Genomic DNA, 24,649 nt, shown 5'->3' with positions numbered 1-24,649 from the left:
TTGATGTCTTTGGTCCTGTGACAACCCAACCAGTGTTGCTTTAGGACTAGACCGCCACATCCAGGGAACCACTTGTGGGGCATAAATGTATTTAACTAATGCAGAAAAGGAGTGGTTCCCTGTATTACCTTTCATGCCAGGGATTTTAACCAGTTCCACATCTGTACATCTGCCCCAGCCCTCAAAGGTTCCAGGATTCCTGGAAAATCTCTTTTTCCTCAGATAACAGTGGCACACCTGGCCATCAGCTGTATTGAAATGAATGATTTGCAATACCACACACTAGCAATATTTAGGTATTGATCTGTTTTTGGTAGAACATAGCTATGTCATTCAGCTTCCAGAAAGTCCCATAATGCTTCCGGCAGTGCAATGCAATATAGCACAGCTGACAAGTGAGCTGCCAGAACAAGAAATAGACATTTTTGTAGCTCTAGTAGCCAGTCTAAACTGTGGTTACTGTGTTCTAGCAGAGCCAAATCAGCTTTAATGGCTCCAATAATGCATTTTACAGCTTTACAGCCTTATCCTTGCATTAGAAATACTATAGATATACATAGAATTGTGACAGAGAAAAAACAATCTAATCTTAAATAAATCCTAGCATCAAAAATCTCTCTATTAAGGTAAATATGATGGTAGGTTCCTATTAACCTACTAAACCTAAATCTTTATTTAGCTAACTCTATATTGGTTTCTAAACTAAGCTAAACTTTATCTTAGGCTAAATTCACATGAACGTGAGCTCACTCCTGCCCCTCTCCATAGAGATACAAGGCACAGCACCATATTATGGGGAAAGGCAGGACATGTCCTATCTTTTCCCCAGATACGAAACGGTATGGTGCGTACCGCTTGGTGCGCCCATTGCGGGCCTATTGGGGACATATATATGGTGGCCGTATATGTGTCCCCCAGCAATGGTCGTGTGAATGCTGCCTAACTAATATTTAAAGGGAACCTGTCACCAGGAGACTCCTTTTTTGCAACCGCCCCCCTGTCCCCATAGAGCATTGCACATACACTGATAAACATTTTTTGTATGAAAAATCGGTATTACAGAACAAAAGATATCTTATATATTACCTTTCAATTACATGTACTGTGTAACTAGTCTAGTTGCCTACTGGGCAGAGCTGAAGAGTAGTTTCCCCCCACCCTTGGAAAACCGGCCCTCCGTGTGTGAGATTTTCAAAAGTATACTCCCGCCCCTCACGCACCCTCCGCTTGGATCAGCCCTTGCACATGTTACCTACCCAGATTCCGCCCACTGTCCTAAATTCTCGCTGACCGCCAGGCATTCTCGCGCCTGCTCGGTCAGCATGTCTCATACTGTGTGCACGGACATGCACAGATGAGGCAGTGCTGGCCGCAAGGTTCCCGCATCTGTCTGCGCATGTGCCACACCAGCTGCTGGCTCGGCTTGGCTACGTAGACAATGAGGCGACAGGAGCTACGCAAACTACGGGTGAGGGGCGGGAGTATACTTTTGAAAATCTCACACACAGAGGGACGGTTTTCCAAGGGTGGGGGAAAACTACTCTTCAGCTCCGCCCAGTGGGCGACTAGACTAGTTACACAGTAAATACAAAAAATGTTTATCAGTGTATGTGCAATGCACTATGGGACAGGGGGGTTGCAAAAAAGGGGTCTCCTGGTGACAGGTTCCCTTTAATTTTTCCAAAAAGGCTACTAGGGTGTGGAGTAGCCTTTGCTTCCCCTGCCCGGAGAGGCTGCTCCACGCCCCTGTAGCCTCTCCAGAAGATATACATATTAGCTAGATAAAGCATTATATAATTTATCTAAAGATAGATTAGGGTTTAGTAGGTTTATAGGAACCTACCATCAGATCTACCTTAATAGGTAGATTTCTGATGATATGTTTCCTTTAAAAATAATTTTAGTGCTGTTAGCAAAAATCGCCTTTCCCCATTTGTTTTACATTTTTTTCAAAATATTAAAAAGTTGTTAAAATAAATCTTTCAAATACAGCCCTCTGTTTCACAAAAAAATCACACAAAAAGCAATGTAATACAGAACCACATGTGCTAAAGTAACAAAACAGAGCTTGAGTCTGGTCAATAATGTTATGTCTTTAGTTAAAAGGGTTGCCAATAGAGATGAGCGAACATGCTCGTCCGAGCTTGATGCTCGGTCGAGCATTAGGGTACTCGAAACTGCTCGTTACTCGGACGAATACTTCGCCCGCTCGAGAAAATGGCAGCTCCCGCCGTTTTGCTTTTTGGCGGCCAGAAACAGAGCCAATCACAAGCCAGGAGACTCTGCACTCCACCCAGCATGACGTGGTACCCTTACACGTCGATAGCAGTGGTTGGCTGGCCAGATCAGGTGACCCTGGGATAGACTAGCCGCTGGCCGCGCTGCTCGGATCATTCTGTCTCTGGATGCCGCTAGGGAGAGAGCTGCTGCTGCTCAGGGAAAGCGTTAGGGTGTTCTATTAGCTTACTGTTAGGCAGGAGTGATTCTCAAAGAACCCAACAGCCCTTCTTAGGGCTACAATAACGTTCTACTTTTTTTATTTTAATTTGCATCTTTTACCATTTTGTGAGGAATTAGCAGGGGGACTTGCTACCGTTGTGTTTAGCTCTTAGTGGCACACATATCCATAGCAAAGACCGAAGTGGGAAAATTCAGTAGGGGTTGGATTTCTATTAGGCAATAACTCAGTGTCATCTCATCTGGCATAGTAGTGTGCTTCCTTTGATACTTGGCTAGAAAATAGCCATAGGAGAATACAAACAGCTTCTTGAAGCCTACAGTAGCGTTCTATATATTTGATTTCTGGTTGATCTGCTGGTGGCTGTAGTTTCTGCAGTGCATGTACTTGCCAATTCTGAGCAATTTGTAGTGAGACTTGCGACCGCTGTGTTCTGCGCTTAGTGGCGCACATATCCATAGCAAAGGCTGAAGTGGCAAAATTCAGTAGGGGTTGGATTTCTATTAGGCAATAACTCAGTGTCATCTCATCTGGCCTAGTACTGTGCTTCCTTTGATACTTGGCTAGAAAATAGCCATAGGAGAATACAAACAGCTTCTTGAAGCCTACAGTAGCGTTCTATATATTTGATTTCTGGTTGATCTGCTGGTGGCTGTAGTTTCTGCAGTGCATGTACTTGCCAATTCTGAGCAATTTGTAGTGAGACTTGCGACCGCTGTGTTCTGCGCTTAGTGGCGCACATATCCATAGCAAAGGCTGAAGTGGCAAAATTAAGTAGGGGTTGGATTTCTATTAGGCAATAACTCAGTGTCATCTCATCTGGCATAGTACTGTGCTTCCTTTGATACTTGGCTAGAAAATAGCCATAGGAGAATACAAACAGCTTCTTGAAGCCTACAGTAGCGTTCTATATATTTGATTTCTGGTTGATCTGCTGGTGGCTGTAGTTTCTGCAGTGCATGTACTTGCCAATTCTGAGCAATTTGTAGTGAGACTTGCGACCGCTGTGTTCTGCGCTTAGTGGCGCACATATCCATAGCAAAGGCTGAAGTGGCAAAATTCAGTAGGGGTTGGATTTCTATTAGGCAATAACTCAGTGTCATCTCATCTGGCATAGTACTGTGCTTCCTTTGATACTTGGCTAGAAAATAGCCATAGGAGAATACAAACAGCTTCTTGAAGCCTACAGTAGCGTTCTATATATTTGATTTCTGGTTGATCTGCTGGTGGCTGTAGTTTCTGCAGTGCATGTACTTGCCAATTCTGAGCAATTTGTAGTGAGACTTGCGACCGCTGTGTTCTGCGCTTAGTGGCGCACATATCCATAGCAAAGGCTGAAGTGGCAAAATTCAGTAGGGGTTGGATTTCTATTAGGCAATAACTCAGTGTCATCTCATCTGGCATAGTACTGTGCTTCCTTTGATACTTGGCTAGAAAATAGCCATAGGAGAATACAAACAGCTTCTTGAAGCCTACAGTAGCGTTCTATATATTTGATTTCTGGTTGATCTGCTGGTGGCTGTAGTTTCTGCAGTGCATGTACTTGCCAATTCTGAGCAATTTGTAGTGGGACTTGCGACCGCTGTGTTCTGCGCTTAGTGGCGCACATATCCATAGCAAAGGCCGAAGTGGCAAAATTCAGTAGGGGTTGGATTTCTATTAGGCAATAACTCAGTGTCATCTCATCCGGCATAGTACTGTGCTTCCTTTGATACTTGGCTAGAAAATAGCCATAGGAGAATACAAACAGCTTCTTGATCTTGAAGCCTACAGTAGCGTTCTATATATTTGATTTCTGGTTGATCTGCTGGTGGCTGTAGTTTCTGCAGTGCATGTACTTGCCAATTCTGAGCAATTTGTAGTGGGACTTGCGACCGCTGTGTTCTGCGCTTAGTGGCGCACATATCCATAGCAAAGGCCGAAGTGGCAAAATTCAGTAGGGGTTGGATTTCTATTAGGCAATAACTCAGTGTCATCTCATCCGGCATAGTACTGTGCTTCCTTTGATACTTGGCTAGAAAATAGCCATAGGAGAATACAAACAGCTTCTTGATCTTGAAGCCTACAGTAGCGTTCTATATATTTGATTTCTGGTTGATCTGCTGGTGGCTGTAGTTTCTGCAGTGCATGTACTTGCCAATTCTGAGCAATTTGTAGTGGGACTTGCGAACGCTGTGTTCTGCGCTTAGTGGCGCACATATCCATAGCAAAGGCCGAAGTGGCAAAATTCAGTAGGGGTTGGATTTCTATTAGGCAATAACTCAGTGTCATCTCATCCGGCATAGTACTGTGCTTCCTTTGATACTTGGCTAGAAAATAGCCATAGGAGAATACAAACAGCTTCTTGATCTTGAAGCCTACAGTAGCGTTCTATATATTTGATTTCTGGTTGATCTGCTGGTGGCTGTAGTTTCTGCAGTGCATGTACTTGCCAATTCTGAGCAATTTGTAGTGGGACTTGCGACCGCTGTGTTCTGCGCTTAGTGGCGCACATATCCATAGCAAAGGCCGAAGTGGCAAAATTCAGTAGGGGTTGGATTTCTATTAGGCAATAACTCAGTGTCATCTCATCTGGCATAGTACTGTGCTTCCTTTGATACTTGGCTAGAAAATAGCCATAGCAATAGGATAGCATTGTTTGGTTTTAAAAACTCAAAAAAAAACAAAAAACACAAAAAAAAAAAAAAAACACAAAAAAAAACAAAAAAAAGTAAAAAAAAAAATAAAGTTATAACTCTCATTTTAAAAATGTTTAACCCGAGGGCTAGGGGTAGAGGACGAGGGCGGGGACGTGGGCGTCCAACTACTGCAGGGGTCAGAGGCCGTGGTCCTGGGCGGGGTGAGACACCACCTGCTGATGAGGGAGCAGGGGAACGCCGCAGAGCTACACTCCCTAGGTTCATGTCTGAAGTTACTGGGACTCGTGGTAGAGCACTGTTGCCAGAACAGTGCGAACAGGTGATGTCGTGGATTGCTGACAATGCTTCGAGCAATTTGTCCACCACCAGTCAGTCTTCCACGCAGTCCACCCATGTCACCGAAATCGCCACTCCTCCAGCTCCTGCACCTCAGCCTCCTCCCCCCCAGTCTGCCCCCTCCCAGGAAAATTTGGCATTTGAACCGGCATACTCTGAGGAACTGTTTTCTGGACCCTTCCCACAGTCACAAACCACTTGTCCGGTTGCTGCTGAGCAATTTTCCGATGCCCAGGTTTTCCACCAGTCACAGTCTGTGGGTGATGATGACCTTCTTGACGTAGTGGAAGTGTGTAAAGAGGTGTCCGACGATGAGGAGACACGGTTGTCAGACAGTGGGGAAGTTGTTGTCAGGACAGGAAGTCCGAGGGGGGAGCAGACTGAGGGATCGGAGGATGATGAGGTGACAGACCCAAGCTGGGTTGAGAGGCCGGGTGAACACAGTGCTTCTGAGACGGAGGAGAGTCCTCGACCTGAACAGGTTGGAAGAGGCAGTGGTGGGGCCAGACGGAGAGGCAGGGCCAGAGCTGGTGCATCAGCGCCACTGTCAACTAGTGAAGCTCCCGTGGTGAGGGCTCTTGCGGCGAGGGCTAGATCTTCAGAAGTGTGGAGGTTCTTTAAGGAAACACCGGATGACCGACGGACTGTGGTGTGCAACATTTGCCAAACCAGGCTCAGCAGGGGTTCCACCACTACTAGCTTAACTACCACCAGTATGCGCAGGCATATGAATGCTAAGCACCCCACTCAGTGGCAACAAGCCCGTTCACCTCCGGCCGTGCACACCACTGCTCCTTCCCCTGTGTCAGCTGCTAGTCAGCCCCCTGCCCAGGACCCTGCCACAAAAACCCCATCGTCGCCTCCACGATCCTCCACAGCATCCACCAGCGTTCAGCTCTCCATACCCCAGACGCTGGAGCGGAAACGCAAATATAGTGCAACCCACCCGCACGCCCAAGCCCTTAATGTGCACATCTCCAGATTGCTTAGCCTGGAGATGCTGCCCTATAGGCTAGTAGAGACCGAGGCCTTTCGCAACCTCATGGCGGCGGCCGCCCCTCGGTATTCGGTCCCCAGCCGCCACTACTTTTCCCGATGTGCCGTCCCAGCCCTGCACCAGCACGTGTCAGACAACATCATCCGTGCCCTGACCAACGCCGTTTCTGACAAGGTCCACCTGACCACGGACACGTGGACGAGTGCTGCCGGGCAGGGCCACTATATATCGCTGACGGCACATTGGGTTAACTTGGTGGAGGCTGGGACCGAGTCTGACCCTGGGGCTGCTCATATACTGCCGACGCCGAGGATTGCGGGGCCTACCTCGGTCCAGGTGTTTCAGGCCTACTATGCCTCCTCCTCCTCCCACCCCTCCTCCACCTCCTCCTCCGAACTACCATCCGTGGGCACGGCGCCATCAGTCGGTAGCTCTAGGCACAGCAGCAGTGCCGTCGCTAAGCGACAGCAGGCGGTGCTCAAACTGCTGAGCCTAGGCGACAAAAGGCACACCGCCCAAGAGCTATTACAGGGCATCACGGCGCAGACTGATCTGTGGCTGGCACCGCTGAACCTCAAGCCGGGAATGGTTGTGTGTGACAACGGCCGTAACCTGGTGGCGGCTCTGCAACTCGGCAGACTGACACATGTGCCATGCCTGGCCCATGTGTTAAATCTGATAGTGCAGCGTTTCCTCAAGACATACCCCAATCTGTCTGATTTGCTCACGAAGGTGCGCCGCATCTGTGCGCATTTCAGGAAGTCCAGCCCAGATGCTGCCACTCTCAGGGCAGCGCAGCGCCGCCTCCAACTGCCCGCTCACCGACTGTTGTGCGACGTGCCCACGAGGTGGAATTCAACACTGACCATGTTATCCAGAGTTTACCAGCAGCGCAGAGCGATTGTAGACTGCCAGATGTCAACTTCCACCAGAACTGGTAGTCAGGTCAGTCAGCTTCCTCAAGTCTACAATGAGGAGTGGACGTGGATGTCTGATATCTGTCAGGTGCTGAGTAACTTTGAGGAGTCAACACAGATGGTCAGTGGCGATGCCGCCATCATCAGCCTCACCATCCCGCTGCTTGGCCTGTTGAAAAACTCTCTGGTCAGCATGAAGTCGGAAGCTTTGCGCTCGTCACAAGAGACGGGGGAAGAATATTCCCTTGTTGATAGCCAAAGCACCCTGAGGTCTGTTTCTCAGCGCATATCGGAGGAGGTGGAGGTGGAGGAGGATGAGGAGGAAGAGGAGGAGAATGTTGGCGAGACACAAGAGGGGACCATTGTTGAGTCCTTCACTGTTCAGCGTGTATGGGCAGAAGAAGAGGAGTTGGAGGAGTTGGAGGAGGAGGAAATGGACAGTCAGGCCAGTGAGGGGAGTGAATTCTTACGCGTTGGTACTCTGGCGCATATGGCAGATTTCATGCTAGGCTGCCTATCCCGTGACCCTCGCGTTCAAAGAATTTATTCCAGCACCGATTACTGGGTGTTCACTCTCCTGGACCCACGGTACAAGCAAAATCTTCCCACTCTCATCCCTGGAGAGGAAAGGAGTGTGAGAATGCATGAATACCAGCAGGCCCTGGTGCACAAGCTGAAACAGTATTTCCCTTCTGACAGCGCTAGCGGCAGAGTGCGTAGTTCTGCGGGACAAGTAGCGAGGGAGAGTAGGCGAGCAGGCAGCTTGTCCAGCACTGGCAAGGGTACGCTTTACAAGGCTTTTGCCAGCTTTATGTCACCCCAGCAAGACACTGTCACCTGTCCCCAGTCTCGGCAGAGTAGGGCTGATCTTTACAGAAAGATGGTGAGGGAGTACGTAGCTGACCATACCATCGTCCTAAATGATCACACAGCTCCCTACAACTACTGGGTTTCAAAGCTGGACATGTGGCACGAACTGGCGCTGTACGCCTTGGAGGTTCTTGCCTGCCCTGCCGCTAGCGTCTTGTCCGAGCGGGTTTTCAGTGCAGCTGGTGGCATCATCACCGATAAGCGTACACGCCTGTCGACTGACAGCGCTGACAGGCTGACGCTTATTAAAATGAATAAAGGCTGGATTTCTCAGAATTTCCAATCTCCACCAGGTGAAGGAAGCTCAACCTGAATAATTGATCCACTCCTCCTCCTCCTCCTCATTTTCCTCCTTCTCCTCCTCTTTGTACAGTAAAGCAGAGGAAACTGGCTATTTTTTGACAGGGCCCACTGGCTCTTGCTATAGTACTTCATGCATTTAATTTTTCTGGAGGGCCACCTACCCGGTCCTCTGTTTGAAACAATTTTTGTGAGTGCCACATACAGGCACTCAATCTATTCCATTTTACTGCAGGGCCACCTACCTGCTCCTCTGGTTTGAACAATTTTTGGGACTGCCACATACAGGCACTCAATCTATTCCATTTTACTGGAGGGCCACCTACCTGCTCCTCTGGTTTGAAACATTTTTGGGACTGCCACATACAGGCACTCAATCTATTCCATTTTACTGCAGGGCCACCTACCTGCTCCTCTGGTTTGAACAATTTTTGGGACTGCCACATACAGGCACTCAATCTATTCCATTTTACTGGAGGGCCACCTACCTGCTCCTCTGGTTTGAACAATTTTTGGGACTGCCACATACAGGCACTCAATCTATTCCATTTTACTGGAGGGCCACCTACCTGCTCCTCTGGTTTGAAACATTTTTGGGACTGCCACATACAGGCACTCAATCTATTCCATTTTACTGCAGGGCCACCTACCTGCTCCTCTGGTTTGAACAATTTTTGGGACTGCCACATACAGGCACTCAATCTATTCCATTTTACTGCAGGGCCACCTACCTGCTCCTCTGGTTTGAACAATTTTTGGGACTGCCACATACAGGCACTCAATCTATTCCATTTTACTGCAGGGCCACCTACCTGCTCCTCTGGTTTGAACAATTTTTGGGACTGCCACATACAGGCACTCAATCTATTCCATTTTACTGGAGGGCCACCTACCTGCTCCTCTGGTTTGAACAATTTTTGGGACTGCCACATACAGGCACTCAATCTATTCCATTTTACTGGAGGGCCACCTACCTGCTCCTCTGGTTTGAACAATTTTTGGGACTGCCACATACAGGCACTCAATCTATTCCATTTTACTGGAGGGCCACCTACCTGCTCCTCTGGTTTGAAACATTTTTGGGACTGCCACATACAGGCACTCAATCTATTCCATTTTACTGCAGGGCCACCTACCTGCTCCTCTGGTTTGAACAATTTTTGGGACTGCCACATACAGGCACTCAATCTATTCCATTTTACTGCAGGGCCACCTACCTGCTCCTCTGGTTTGAACAATTTTTGGGACTGCCACATACAGGCACTCAATCTATTCCATTTTACTGCAGGGCCACCTACCTGCTCCTCTGGTTTGAAACATTTTTGGGACTGCCACATACAGGCACTCAATCTATTCCATTTTACTGCAGGGCCACCTACCTGCTCCTCTGGTTTGAAACATTTTTGGGACTGCCACATACAGGCACTCAATCTATCCCATTTTACTGGAGGGCCACCTACCTGCTCCTCTGGTTTGAAAAATGTTTGGGACTGCCACATACAGGCACTATCCAAATTAAATTGTCTCCATAGCAGCCTCCACACGTTGTCTCCATTGCTACCTCCAAAAGTCGTCCATATAGCTGCCTCCATACATCGTCCCTTTATCAAACGAGGTGTGTCAGGCAGAAATTTGGGTTGTTTTCATGGATTCCACATCAAAGTTGTTAACTTTGTCGCCACCCTGCTGTGTTATCCACAAAATATACTGGCAAACTTTTACCATTTAGGGATATTATTTCAGCGCTTCTTGCGCATCTGTTTACATTCCCCTCACCCGGCATATCCTAAACTTATAAGAACGCTACTACACTTGATCTTATACAAAAGGTTCTTAGAAGTGCTGTTTGGGGAGTAGCCTAGAGACAGGGGCTTGGATTGGCGAAAGCTCGCCTGGCAGCGGAACGCCAGCTCCATGCGCATCATGCGCTTCTTGCGCATCTGTTTACATTCCCCTCACCCGCCATATCCCAAACTTATGAGAACGCTACTACACTTAACTTGGTGCAGGCTGGGACCGAGTCTGACCCTGGGGCTGGTCATATACTGCCGACGCAGAGAATTGCGGGGCCTACCTCGGTCCAGGTCTCAAAGGCCTACTATACCTCCTCCCACCCCTCCTCCACCTCCTCCTCCTCCGAATTACCATCCGTGGGCATGGCGCCATCAGTCGGTAGCTCTAGGCACAGCAGCAGTGCCGTCGCTAAGCGACAGCAGGCGGTGCTGAAACTGCTGAGCCTAGGCGATAAAAGGCACACCGCCCAAGAGCTATTACAGGGCATTCCACATCAAAGTTGTTAACTTTGTCGCCACCCTGCTGTGTAATCCCCAAAATATACTTGCAAACTTTTACCATTTAGGGATATTATTTCAGCGCTTCTTGCGCATCTGTTTACATTCCCCTCACCCGGCATATCCTAAACTTATAAGAACGCTACTACACTTGATCTTATACAAAAGGTTCTTAGAAGTGCTGTTTGGGGAGTAGCCTAGAGACAGGGGCTTGGATTGGCGAAAGCTCGCCTGGCAGCGGAGCGCCAGCTCCATGCCAAGATCCAACTAACATAGTTTTAACTGCAGCACCTTTAATCTACTACTAGTTCACTGCCTCCATACATGGTCCCCTTATCAAACGAGCTGTGTCAGGCAGAATTTTGGGTTGTTTTCATGGCTTCCATGTTAACTTTGTCGCCACCCTGCTGTGTAATCCACAAAATATACTGGCAAACTTTTATCATGTACCGATATTATTTGAGCGCTTCTTGCTCACCTCCTTTGGTTCCTCTCTGCCACCCATTGGTTTGAAGCCTGAGTCCATTTAGGGTATGTCGCCATGACACTCTCTAGCCTGCTGCCGCTGCCTCTGCATGCCGTCCCCTATAGTGTCAGGGTCAATTATTGGATGTTTTAGATGCTATCTAGCTTCATTCTGTCACTCTGTCATGGCCATGCTGTTGCCCATAATTTTGGCATAATGGTGCGATTATGCAGCCTCAGAGGCATCCATGCATGCTGCCCCTGCTGTTTCCTGTCCATTTCCGTGGTGTTTCCATCCTTTTCTGAGGTTCCCAGGTGTTTGGCCAAGCTTCCCTGTGCAGAGCCTTGGTCCCCTTGAAAAATGCTCGAGTCTCCCATTGACTTCAATGGGGTTCGTTATTCGAGACGAGCACTCGAGCATCGGGAAAAGTTCGTCTCGAATAACGAGTACCCGAGCATTTTAGTGTTCGCTCATCTCTAGTTGCCAACTTTTAACAAATAATTGATATGGCTTGATTAGGAAAAAGTTAGACAATTTTTCAATATACTTTCTGTATAAATTTCTCACGGTTTTCAAAATTTCTCCTTTCTGTTTGCCATGGTCTTGTGACGGACAGGTGGGTGCACGAGCCATTACTATAATTAGTCTCTGTGATAATAACGTCTCGTGCACCAGCCTGTCCATCACAAGACCATGGGCAGATTTCTATCCACCGGAAGTAACCATAAAATCTTTCTATTGAAGGACAGCAAGCAGTGATCTAGTAAACTGTGAGGGATTGATTCAGAAAGTATATTGGATAAATTATATAGCTTTTTATTACTCAAACTATATTAATTGTTTGCTGAAAGTTGACAACCCCTTTAAATCCTATCCATATAGGCAAATGTGTCCAGCATCAATCCTTCAGAATTTATTATATATGTTATTCAGTGACATAAGATGGGCTACTATAGATTCCTAATATTTACTTTTGTTTTGAGCTTAGGTTTTCATGAATGTGGGGATCCACCATCCATACCATTCGGAAAACCAGATTTAGCAACTGTAAAGCCAAAGTATCAAAGTGGATTTTTTGTAACCTATAAGTGTAATAATGGTTTTGAGATGACTGGGCTGCCAGAAATTGTCTGCATCAATGGAAAGTGGTCGTTACCTCCTGCTTGTATTAGTAGTAAGTATGTTCTTTAGAAAATAAGTATGATGTAATAACTTTTTAAAAGTTAAAAGCAAAGGATTATAAATATTAATAAAATAGGTGTCAGAAATACAGTGATCTGCCATGATCAGTGGCGTATCTAGGAGAGGCAGGGCCCCATAGCAGACTTCTAAAAGGGGGGCCCCCCTTCCCACTTCAAAAATATACTTATTTTTATACTCACTTATGTGACTTACACACACCATACATTGTATACATACACATACAGCATATATATATATATATATTATATGTATGTACAATGTGCAGCATAATATGTATACACTCACCGGCCACTTTATTAGGTACACCTGTCCAACTGCTCGTTAACACTTAATTTCTATTCAGCCAATCACATGGCGGCAACTCAGTGCATTTAGACAATCAAGACAATCTCCTGCAGTTCAAAACGAGCATCAGTATGGGGGAGAAAGGTGATTTGAGTGCCTTTGAACGTGGCATGGTTGTTGGTGCCAGAAGGGCTGGTCTGAGTATTTCAGAAACTGCTGATCTACTGGGATTTTCACGCACAACCATCTTTAGGGTTTACAGACAATGGTCCGAAAAAGAAAAAACATCCAGTGAGCGGCAGTTCTGTGGGCGGAAATGCCTTGTTGATGCCAGAGGTCAGAGGAGAATGGGCAGACTGGTTCGAGCTGATAGAAAGGCAACAGTGACTCAAATCGCCACCTGTTACAACCAAGGTAGGCAGAAGAGCATCTCTGAACGCACAGTACGTTGAACTTTGAGGCAGATGGGCTACAGCAGCAGAAGACCACACCGGGTGCCACTCCTTTCAGCTAAGAACAGGAAACTGAGGCTACAATTTGCACAAGCTCATCGAAATTGAACAGTAGAAGATTGGAAAAACGTTGCCTGGTCTGATGAGTCTCGATTTCTGCTGCGACATTCGGATGGTAGGGTCAGAATTTGGCGTCAACAACATGAAAGCATGGATCCATCCTGCCTTGTATCAACGGTTCAGGCTGGTGGTGGTGGTGTCATGGTGTGGGGAATATTTTCTTGGCACTCTTTGGGCCCCTTGGTACCAATTGAGCATCGTTGCAACGCCACAGCCTACCTGAATATTGTTGCTGACCATGTCCATCCCTTTATGACCACAATGTACCCAAAATCTGATGGCTACTTTCAGCAGGATAATGCGTAATAAGTTCACTGTACTCAAATGGCCTCCACAGTCACCAGATCTCAATCCAATAGAGCATTTTTGGGATGTGGTGGAATGGGAGATTCGCATCATGGATGTGCAGCCGACAAATCTGCGGCAACTGTGTGATGCCATCATGTCAATATGGACCAAAATCTCTGAGGAATGCTTCCAGCACCTTGTTGAATCTATGCCACGAAGAATTGAGGCAGTTCTGAAGGCAAAAGGGGGTCCAACATGTTACTAGCATGGTGTACTTAATAAAGTGTCCGGTGAGTGTATAATGGTTCACATCCTCCACTTTTTAGTTTGTCAGGTCAGATGATTGGGCCTCTGACACTGTGGGCCCCATAGCAGCTGCTATGGCTGCTACCACTGTAGTTACACCCCTGACCATATTATAAGGTGGATTATTTTGTCACAATAGGATCAGTCAAGTGTAAAATGTAAGTTTTGATTTAAAACATACCAAAAAATTCTCTATACAGGTGGTCCCTTGGTTACATACAAGATAGGTTCTGCAGGTTTGTTCTTAAATTGAATTTGTATGTAAATCGGAACTTTATACTTTACAATTGTAACCCCAGCCAAAATTCCTTTTGGTCTATGTGACAATTGGATTTTAGAAATGTTGGATTGTCATAAGAGCCAGGGTGAACATTAAAGCTTAAATGAAGACACTTTAGATAACTGTTATGGCTTTTTATTGTAGCCAAAGGCTAAAGTACAGTAAATTACTAACATCCAGAGGTACATTTGTAAGTAGGGGTCGTAAGTAGTTGTAAGTTGGGTGTTCTTAAGTAGGGGACCGCCTGTATTTCCAGAAGGCTGCACATTATCAAAAGAGGCAATGTTAAGTCACGGTGTCAGATTAGAAAGTGCTCCCCTCAAAATTTTAGAAGAAGAAAGTTTGCAATTTCATTGCATTGGAAATATGGTTTCAAGTCAATCACTTAATGTAACATGTAAGCATGGTAAAATTCATTACCCCCAGTGCACAAACCATGGTATGCATGGCTACAACGTAACACATCATTGTAGAAAAAAACTTTTTTTGTAGTTTCAGGTTTATGTCTTATGCAGTGGACTGCTGGAATTAAAGGACACCTACCACCACATTTAGGGGTGGTAGACTGTCCCCAAACGTATGCTCATTACCATAGATGGAGGCATGCTCCTGGCCATCTTCTATACCGAAATATGCAGTTATAAACTTTATGCAAAAAAGCTAGCTGAGCGCCTCCAGGCTCTGTCAGAACATAATTTATGCATGCGCCCTCGGTGCATACATCCTCGGTGCCCGCAAAATCGCACGTGTGTTTTTCTTGCGCAGCTGCACTTCTCTCCCGCCAGCTGTGCAAGGAAAGTCGTTCCTGCGAATGCTTGAGATTAGCAGAGATTAAACAGAGATTAAAAGGTAAAATCATATACACATATATCTTGATCCGCAAAATAAATAAGAATCTCTACAAACCAAAATGCACCCTACACAGCTTTGTGATTCTGGGTATAAAAAGTTACAGGAGCTAGAATATGGTGACCCAAAGAAATATTTTTTATCTCCATAGATTCAAAAGTAAATTCTCACCAAATGTTACCCTTCTAAAGGAAACCTACCACCACAGATCTACCTATTAAGGTAGATCGGTTGGTAGGTTCCTCTATTTTACATGAGGATAGCTCTTTGAAGGGCTAATCTTCACGTCTCCTGTATCTTTTTCTAACTTTTTTTGCCCTAATATGCAAATTTTCTAAAGAGGCTACTGGGGCGTAGAGTAGCGGGAGCTGAGGCTACACGTTGCGGCTACTTCACGCCCCAGTAGCCTCCTTGATCCTCCTACCAGCATATCTTCTGCACGCAGCCAAAAAAAGGCTCTAAAACTTCACCAGGCAATTACAAGCCGAACTGAAATTGTGGGGAAAATATTGGAAGGGTTAGTAAAAGACTACATACTGGAGTATGTGGCATCAAATAGTATAATAAGTGACAGCCAGCAGGGGTTTACTAAGGATAGAAGTTGTCAGACTAATCTGATCTGCTTTATGGAAGATGTGAGCAGATGGATGGAGGAGCTACTGTGAATATTGTGGATTTTGCAAAGGCATTTGAGGCTGTCCCTTATAGACATTTGATGGGCCTATCGGTTTGGAAGAAATAATTTGCAATTGAATTGAAAACTGTCTGAAGGATCATATCCAGAGAGTTGTGGTCAATGATTCCTACTCAGAACGGTCAACAGTTTTAAATGGTGGACCCCAGGGTTCTGTGCTCAGCCCACTATTATTTAGTGTATTTATTAATGATATAAGGGTAGGAATTAATAGCACCGTGTCTATTTTTGCAGATTACTCCAAGCTGTGTAGTGTAATACAGTCAAACTATGGACAAACTAAATGTTTGGCAAATGAGGTTCAATGTGTATAAATGTAAGGTTATGCACCTGGGGGCTAATAATCCACATGCAACATGTGTTCCTGGGGGAGTAAATCTGGGAGAGTCCCTTGTTGAGAAGGCCCTGGGGGTACTAGTAGATCATAAATTGAATAACAGCATGCAATGTCAATCAGCTGCCTCTAAAGCCAGTAGGATCTTGTCATGTATCAAAAGTGGTATGGACTCTCGTGATAGGGATGTAATATTACCACTGTACAAGGCACTGGTTCGGCCTCACCTGGAATATGCTGTCCAGTTCTGGGCACCGGTCCATAAAAAGGATGCCCTGGAGCTGGAGAGGGCACAACGAAGAGCCACAAAAATGATAAGGGGTATGGAGGGTCTGAGTTATGAGGAAATATTACAACAATATGAGAGATTTCAATATTATACCAATTGAACATATCCCTCCATCAACACCACAAAGATTTGCCCATTTAAAAAGAAGGGAAATGTTCTGGATTTTTAAACTTTAATGTTTGACTCCCTTAGGTTTGAATGAAAGTTTAGAGAATGTGTTTTAACCCTTAAAACTTTTATTCTGTATTTGTGTTAGACTGCTATTTATATGGTTTTATTGCTTAATATTCGAATTAAGTGCTTTTGGCTTTTTATCCATTTAATACCTAATACTAATCGTTGTTACTAGGCACCTTTGTCATTTTAATTAAGTACCTTGTTCTTGCGTGCCTTTCTTATACTATACTTATTCTTATACTATGCCTTCTTTTAATATGCCTTTCCCATATGCCTCCTTTATATCTATATTTTTTTATCATTATTATTACTAGAACTCCATGATCAACTTACGATTACTTATAGGTTTTAAAATATAACCAGGTCAATCCTATCTGTATGATCACTTTAAATAGGGCCCCCGCATTTGCAGCTACTTTACAGCGTTATCGATGGAGACCATTAGTAATCTCAGTATCGTACTTAGCCACCATCCAATGCCTATCACGCATGCGCCAGCCCCGTACGGCACTTGGAAACTACAGCGCATGCGCGAATAGTCTCAGCCCAATACGTGCCCTCCGCGCATGCGCATAACACCTTTGAAGCCAGTGCGCACGCGCATGACCCTTCCGGCATTTGCGACTGGTCCGATACGCTGAGAGGGCGCGCCAAACAGAGAGGCAACACACCTGTCCATACGTAAGTCTCTATTATCTTCCATAGTATTTTCCTATTTATAAGACACCTGTATTGCACTGTATTGTTATTTTATTATCCTGTTCGCTATTTGAAAAAGGGTTCCCACCCGAAACGCGTCATATTGGACATTTTAATTTTTTGCAAAAGCATTAAAAATATTGCTGATTTTTTAACTTATACTACATTGGGTTTGTGGATTCTTTTGGGTATTGGCAATTTAAGCGCTCCACGTATACTCCGGTTCTTTGTCTTCTTGTATATTGCTACCGGCCCCCTTTGGGAATCCGGGTCACTTGGGAGTTTGTGTGAGCTGCTGAATAGTTGTTTGCCCTACCACTCAACCCACACCTATAAACGCCACTAGTCTAGGAGTTGGGGATTCAACCAACGTGGACGTGGACTTTGATTATATGCGTTGACACCAAGAAAAACAAAGGTGAGCACTTTTAACCCTTGCATCTATCCACCAATTCCTGACGATATTACCCGAGGCGCCGTCTGGTGTTGTTTCCTTTTTTTTTTTTTCTCCTCACCCTCTGCAACAATTGGTCTGGAAGAGGCAACTTATAGGGTGCATGATTAATTTACATAAATATATGAATGGTCCATACAAAAAATGTTGTTCCAGATTAAATCAAATCAAAAGACAAGGGGCACTGTCTCCGTCTGGAGAAAATAAGATTTAATCAAACAATGTGACAGGGCTTTTTTACTATGAGAACTGTCAATCTGTGGAAATAGCCTGTCTCAGGCATTGGTAACAGTAGGGACAGAACAAGGGTCTAGATGCCTTTTTACACCTAAATAACATTGATTGTTATGCTATATAGAATTGTTTCCCCTAAATCCCTTCCTCATCCAATCTCTTCCTTAGTTGAAATTGATGGACATGTGGACTTCTATCCAATGCTATGAAAAAATAAGCCAAAAAGTTGTTGATCAGCTCAATCACAGGACCATTTACAAATACACATAAGTTCTATTTTCTCTTTGCTTTTCAGACACGGACTCATGTCAGTTGTCAATAGAAAAAATTTCACTGAATAATTTGGTGCTGCCAAAGAGTGTATCTGTACATAAACCCTTAAGCAATGGTGCTAGTATTCCTACTCGATGTAAAACCGGTAATTTTCTGGCATCCCCATCATCGGAAATGGAGTGTTTAAATGGGAAGATGATTTATCCAAAATGTACTGAGGAAAGTAAGTATAATATTATTCTCTGTGTATATCATCTATTCACTAAATATCATTATTATCTGTCCTGGTGCCAGGACAATGGATCTGGGTCAGGGTCTAGTACACGTAAAGAGAACATGCAAATGGTCAATGACGGTCTTGTTTAAGTTGCTGGTGGGGGAGTAGCCTCCCATGTCTCGTGTGGTCACTGGAAAAAAATTACAACCTGTTGTCCGAACTCGCAAATTGTACTGATGGGATCAGGTTTCAGGCTTCTTGCTGGAAAACCACACCCAGAGCTGCCTGTGATTGACAGCTCCATTTCTGATCCTGGGAAAGCTGGGTGTGTCTCTGTAATTCTTTTGCCTGCAGCTGCGGTTTGAGTGATGGACGGCTGAGCCAGTCAGTGCTGGAGATAGTGTCCATTACTGCCTTATATTCTGCCCAGTCCTTCATCTGGTGCTGGTTATTGCAGTCTATCTGTGTATCTAGTGCTCTTGCCATTGAGTTTCCTGCTATTCTGTGTATTGACTTCTACTTTGCCTTCTGACCATTCTATTTGCTATACGAATCTGTACATTTGCTGCCATTTTGGTTTTGACCCAGTTTCTTTGACTCCGCTTGTCTGTCTATATCTGTTGTTTGTCCCTCAGTACCGTTTATCTCCTAACGTGACCCCACCTTCCTGTCTGTCTTGTGTCGGTTTTTGTTACCAGTGTGAGCACTGACCTATATCTGTATTCCGGTTACCTGTCCGCTCCACCATCCAGCAGCTGCCAGACAAAGTAGGTTTTCCTATCATCTTGTAGGGTCATTAAGGGACCATCAGTTATGTTCCTGATAGCGGCAGGCAGGGCCTTAGCCCACAGGGACGCCACCACCTGCCTAGTCTGACAGCTAGCGCCAAGCCTGGTTGTGGTTGTGCGGTTGCTGGACAGGTACTGACACCTGTCCTTTTTGTGTTCACTGACAACATAGGATCATTGAAAAAACTGAAGGGGAAAATACCCTATTGAAAAGAATGGTTCAGTAAGGCATCAGTGAAATATCACTGAAGCCAGGAAGAGAAAAACAATCTGTAAGTGTGTAAAATGGCGATGTGAAATATTTATGGGTTGTGTGTAAAGCATATTTTACCCATGTAATGGCTGTATGTCTGCAAAGTTAGTTCATGTGTATTCTGTGTGTAATCTGTGTTTATATAATGGAACATCCGCTCACCTTCCCATGTTCTGCCGTGTATGTCAGATTAGGCACGGGCCACCTTTCTGCTAAGGTATGTAGAATTCATAAAGTAAGGTCACGGTCCAGCCAGGTTCTAATAAAATTAGATCAAAATGGCCAAACCCTTTAAGATAGGTGCTCTACAGTGGGTACGGAAAGTATTCAGACACCTTTAAATTTTTCACTGTTTCTTTGCAGCTAATTGGTAAGATCAATAATGTACACTCGGCACTCCATCTTGACAGAAAAAATACTGAAATGTAAATATTTTTGCTAATTTATTAATCAGGTAAAACTGAACTATCACTTGGTCAGTATTCATGTTCTCCAGTTCCCTCAGGTTGAATTGTGAATGTTGGTGGACAGTCGCTTTCAAATCTCTCCAGAGATGCTTAACTGTGTTTAGGTCAGGACTCTGGCTGGGCCAGTCACGAATGGTCACAGAGTTGTACTGTAGCCGCTGCTTTGTTATTTAAGCTGTGTGCGTAGGGTTATTTTCCTATTGGAAGGTGAACCTTTGGCCCAATCCAAGGCCCACAGCAAATGTTTTTATCCTGGATATTGCTGTACATGGCCACTCTAATCTTTCCTTTAATTGCAACGAGTCGTCCTGTCCCTGCAGCTGAAAAACACCCCATAGCATTATGCTGCCACCACCATGTGTAACTGTTGGGGTTGTATTTTGCAGGTGATGAGCAGTGCCTGGTTTTCTGCACACATACAGCTTAGAATTGACACCAAAAAGTTCACTCTTCATTTCATCAGACCAGAGAATCTTATTTCTCATAGTCTGGGAGTCCTTTTTTGTGATCTGTATGCTGGCTTTCATATGTCTTGCACTAAAGAAAGGCTAAACCCCCAACTGGTGGGAGGGCTGCACAGCCATAGTGATCTTGGGGTTCTTCTTTACCTCCCTCACCAATGCTCTTTTCCCACAATTACTTAGTTTGCTGTTATGGCCAGGTCAAAGAAGAGTTGTGGTCATCATAAACTTCTTTCATTTAAGGATTATGGAGGCCACTGTGCTCTCAGGGACCTAGAGTGCTGCAGAAATTCTTTTGTAACCTTGGCCACAATTCTGTTTCTGAGTTCCTTGGGCAAACATCACAGACAAGTGAGGTTACATCCATTTACCAAATGGTTTGGTTGCAGCCCAGTCTCATTTAAAAGTGGTTGAGTTACAATGCCAAATACAGCTGTTATACTATGTACAGGAAGTCCCTAACTTACACTCAACCCCTTGATAAAACTGACCTTTTTGCCCATTGCGTCATCTGGTGAAGCTCTTCGGATTATCCCAGGCTTCAATAGTCAACCTCTAAGTTATCAACAGTGTCTGCAATGAAGCTTTGGCTCTGGAGGCCACCCCCGTAGGCTTTCAAGCTCATTATCTTATTTTTAAATGTTAGTTTTAAAAGAGAGGCCATGGATAAAAAATATACCACCAGATGCTATGTTATCCTACAGAGTGACCTACCCAAAGCTCCAGGCTCAGGCACATAACACTTGGAGCACTGAATGGCAGTAACCTTTCAACCCACAATCTTCAGTATCATCTTTGGTGATTCAATTTGTGCTCAATACCTCAAAGCAAAGTCTTTGCAGTATAGGACTAAGATACTCACCTGACCCACAATCTATCACTGTCATTGGTTTATATTTCTTCAAATTGGTCATATGTCGTGATTCATTACATGTTTTATCCAGTCCTGTATTTCCATGCAGTTTGAATCCGTATATATGTGGCGTTTTTCATCTTTATGTGCATGTATGGCACAGTCTCCGTATAAAATATGGTGGACTGGCAAATGAAGGATGGCAGACTATTGTCTGGCTGACACAATGCACCACCCACTGTTTCCAGATACTTCACATATATATGACAGTATACAGTGCACAACCATATGCAGAACATATGCAACACAAAATTTATATGTTCCAATTGACTTCAATGGGGCGTACGGACGCAAATACATGAGAAAATAGGACATGCTCTATATTTTTATATTGTACGATGGTTCAATACGGCCATTCAATGGAAGGCTTTATTGCCCATCGAAAAAAATGGAGACATACAATACCCGTATATACTCCCGTTTTCACATTTTTGTGTTAATGTAGACTGTGTTGTTATAATTTACTAATCTTTTATATTTACAGTATGTCTGGTCTGATATGTACCTAAATATGAAATTTAAGTTATATACAATTTTAAGAATATATTTTATGAAATGGGATAACAGTAGTTCTATTTACGTGGATAGTTTTCAGAGGACTTAGAGCTTGGGGATTAAAATTAAACTTGAGTAGCCATATAGATGGAATTGCCTACAGTAAATTCTAAATGTTATGTATGTTAAGTATTTGTGGTTTTGCCATAATATTGGAGCTACTATTTTATATTGACAAATGTCCTTTATGGACATCTACCAATAGTTTACTTATGGTAGACATTTCCTACTAAAAAGTTCCTGAGCACCTATACTCCTTAGGACTTATTTTATTATATGCCGCAATTGTAACAATATAGAGTCTGGGACACTTCGGCTGTGTCGCCAGAACATCTCAGAGTGCATCATCTTATAATTTAAACCCTTTCCCGTATGGTACAGGTTCCACCAGGTCCCATCTGACATGTAGGACTAGACAGGACTTGTATTATACTAGGGAGCGAATAATTTTTAAGACGAGGCAGTGTCCTAGACTGGTTAGTGTTATTTGTTAGCGTTATTTGTACAACCCTATGTTGCCGCAATAGCGCGGTATAGAGTTAGAATAAAAGAAGTCCTGAGGATCATCGTTCCTCAGGAACTTCTGAGTAGGACACGCCTACCATCAGTCACATGTCTTTTAATACTTACATTTTACAGAAATATTTGTTTTAATATTGTGTTTGAATATTATTTGTGTAATGTTTCAGCTCCTTAGATTTCTTCCCCTTTATTCATTTGGTTCTATGCTTCCCTTGTTAAACTCCCGAAGTACGTGAAATACTACTGTGGTCATAAATGTAGATTTTCCCACTCACTTACAAAGCCATATGTTTATCTAATATATATATGTTTATCTTCACTTTACTCGTTATTGCATAATCAGAATGTATATATAAAATGTTTTGTAGAACCCTGCCGGATAAATCAAGAAATATTGGATGAAAACTTTTTGGAACTCGATTCTAAACATGATTATAGAGTGTTTTTTGAGCATGGAGAGATCATACATTTTATGTGTAAAGTGGGATATACGACAATAAGTGACACAACAGGACTGTGCTTTAAAGAGGAAATTTACTACCCATATTGCCGTCAAATATGTAAGTAAAAACTGAAATGGATAATTTTCTGAACATTTAAGATAATTATATAGATAATTATATAAATCATAATTATAAATTATATAGCTCCACCTATGCTGTTCTGGATTTCTGTGTCAGCAATATGTAATGCAAGGAGTCTCGGCTTCACTGCAGGCATTTCTTGCATCATAGATCAATATGATGCAAGGAATCTCCAGCTGTGTGGTCTGCCAGTGATGCAGAGGTTCAGAGGTTGATCGCAGCTCTGCCCTTATGCTTCCTACGTTACTTGCTTTCCTGTTTCATTGGCAGGTAAGCTCTGTGCTGCCATGTGCATGGGGATGTGTGCTAGCTGTTGCAAATCATATTCATGGGAATGAGTCCTTAGACTAAATCTAGCATTTAGAACCCACTTGCGAATACTCAGCATATGATTAGTAATGAAGATTCTGGAAAGTATAACTGTATTGTTACTGAATGGCTCCCATCCCCAGCATCCGCTGAACATAGACTGTGGATGCTCCCTCAATGATGTAACTTCCACATGTAGTCACTAGCCACTTGGGTCCATAGGAATCTAGTTGCCCCACACTGTGATCAGGCACCGGTGGGGTAACATTGCAAGAGGAAGTCCAGAAACATAGTCCCATGGCCAACATCTGCAAAGAGTTTGTATGTTGCGTGGGTTTCCTCCGGGTCCTCGGGTTTCCTCCCACACTCCAAAACAAATTTATGTATGAGCTTGCCAAGATGATTCTCTATAACAGGTTAGTTTAACATTCAAAGCTGTAGTGAATGGAGAGACATGGAGCCTCAAATTGAGATGGTTATTTTTTTTACCCTTTTGCTTGTCTGTGTATAAACATTAAAAGAATTCTACGGTCTCCACAAAGCATTATATGCCGGCAGCATGTTGTAGAGAAATGCAATGTGATTTCCAATATATGTTCTTTTAAGACATATTTCCTGTTTTCTAATGGAAGTGCTCCAGGCAGTAATAAAAATGCTCCAAGTACTGAGAGCAAGTGCTGGGTGCACCACCTGCCTCATCTGCATAAGTAATAAAAGGTTCATTTCTTAAATATGGCATTAGGGATAGAAATAATAGTACATTTCACTGTATTTCTTCAGTACATGTTGCCAGCTCATTATAATGCTTGAGGAGGTGGTAGACCTTTAATAGGAAAAAGCTGCAAATGATTTACTGAGTGATTTCCTAGTATGTTATATCTTACATTTTCTCTAAAAACTTTCTACCTTACAGAATCACCAAAACCAAATAAGGACTGAACATCCTCCTGAAGAAGTTTCTTGCTCAAAAAATATTTTGTTAAGATAAGTTGTTAATGAATAAGATGTTCAAATTAGAAAGAGATATTTAGTCTTTTTTTTCATATTAATTACCTATTTCAATGCTTTTTGATGTATTATATATTTTTTGCGCTAATAAAGGATAAATATATATATTTTTCTTATGGGAATAAAACACTATAAAAATACTTTTTATTTCGATAAAATTCCATTTTGATAATTAAATATTATATATTATTATAAGAGCTTCATGTGTGAGATACTGTTCACTTTGGATTAGAGATTTATGCTCTATAGACTTATTTTATATACATGATACATTTTATTTATTCATTCATTGAACGGTTTGAGAAAGCATCACTAAATAAATATTTTGCATTTTCCTCTTCTGCTGCATTTTGTTCATTCA

General features: G+C 43.7%; 1 protein-coding gene across 2 annotated transcripts in view; it reads left to right on the top strand.

Annotated features, from left to right (window-relative positions):
* LOC140105142 (coagulation factor XIII B chain-like) overlaps window positions 1–24,562 on the top strand; it is a 36,039-nt gene extending 11,477 nt beyond the window's left edge. Inside the window, exons 5-8 of one of the 2 annotated variants that reach the window (XM_072129074.1) lie at window positions 12,263–12,448; window positions 18,234–18,434; window positions 22,756–22,947; window positions 24,194–24,556. In XM_072129074.1, the coding sequence (XP_071985175.1) occupies window positions 12,263–12,448; window positions 18,234–18,434; window positions 22,756–22,947; window positions 24,194–24,195 (581 nt within the window). In that variant the 3' untranslated portion in view covers window positions 24,196–24,556. Of the gene's footprint in view, window positions 1–12,262; window positions 12,449–18,233; window positions 18,435–22,755; window positions 22,948–24,193 lie in introns of both variants that reach the window. The other variant, XM_072129075.1, reaches the window with a different exon arrangement.
* Window positions 24,563–24,649: the final 87 nt, after the last annotated feature.

This window comes from Engystomops pustulosus, chromosome 10, assembly GCF_040894005.1.
Source record: "Engystomops pustulosus chromosome 10, aEngPut4.maternal, whole genome shotgun sequence".
NCBI classification, from domain to species: domain Eukaryota; kingdom Metazoa; phylum Chordata; class Amphibia; order Anura; family Leptodactylidae; genus Engystomops; species Engystomops pustulosus.
The sequence above is the reverse complement of the archived record's forward strand: the minus strand, read 5'-3'. Positions and strand labels throughout refer to the sequence as shown.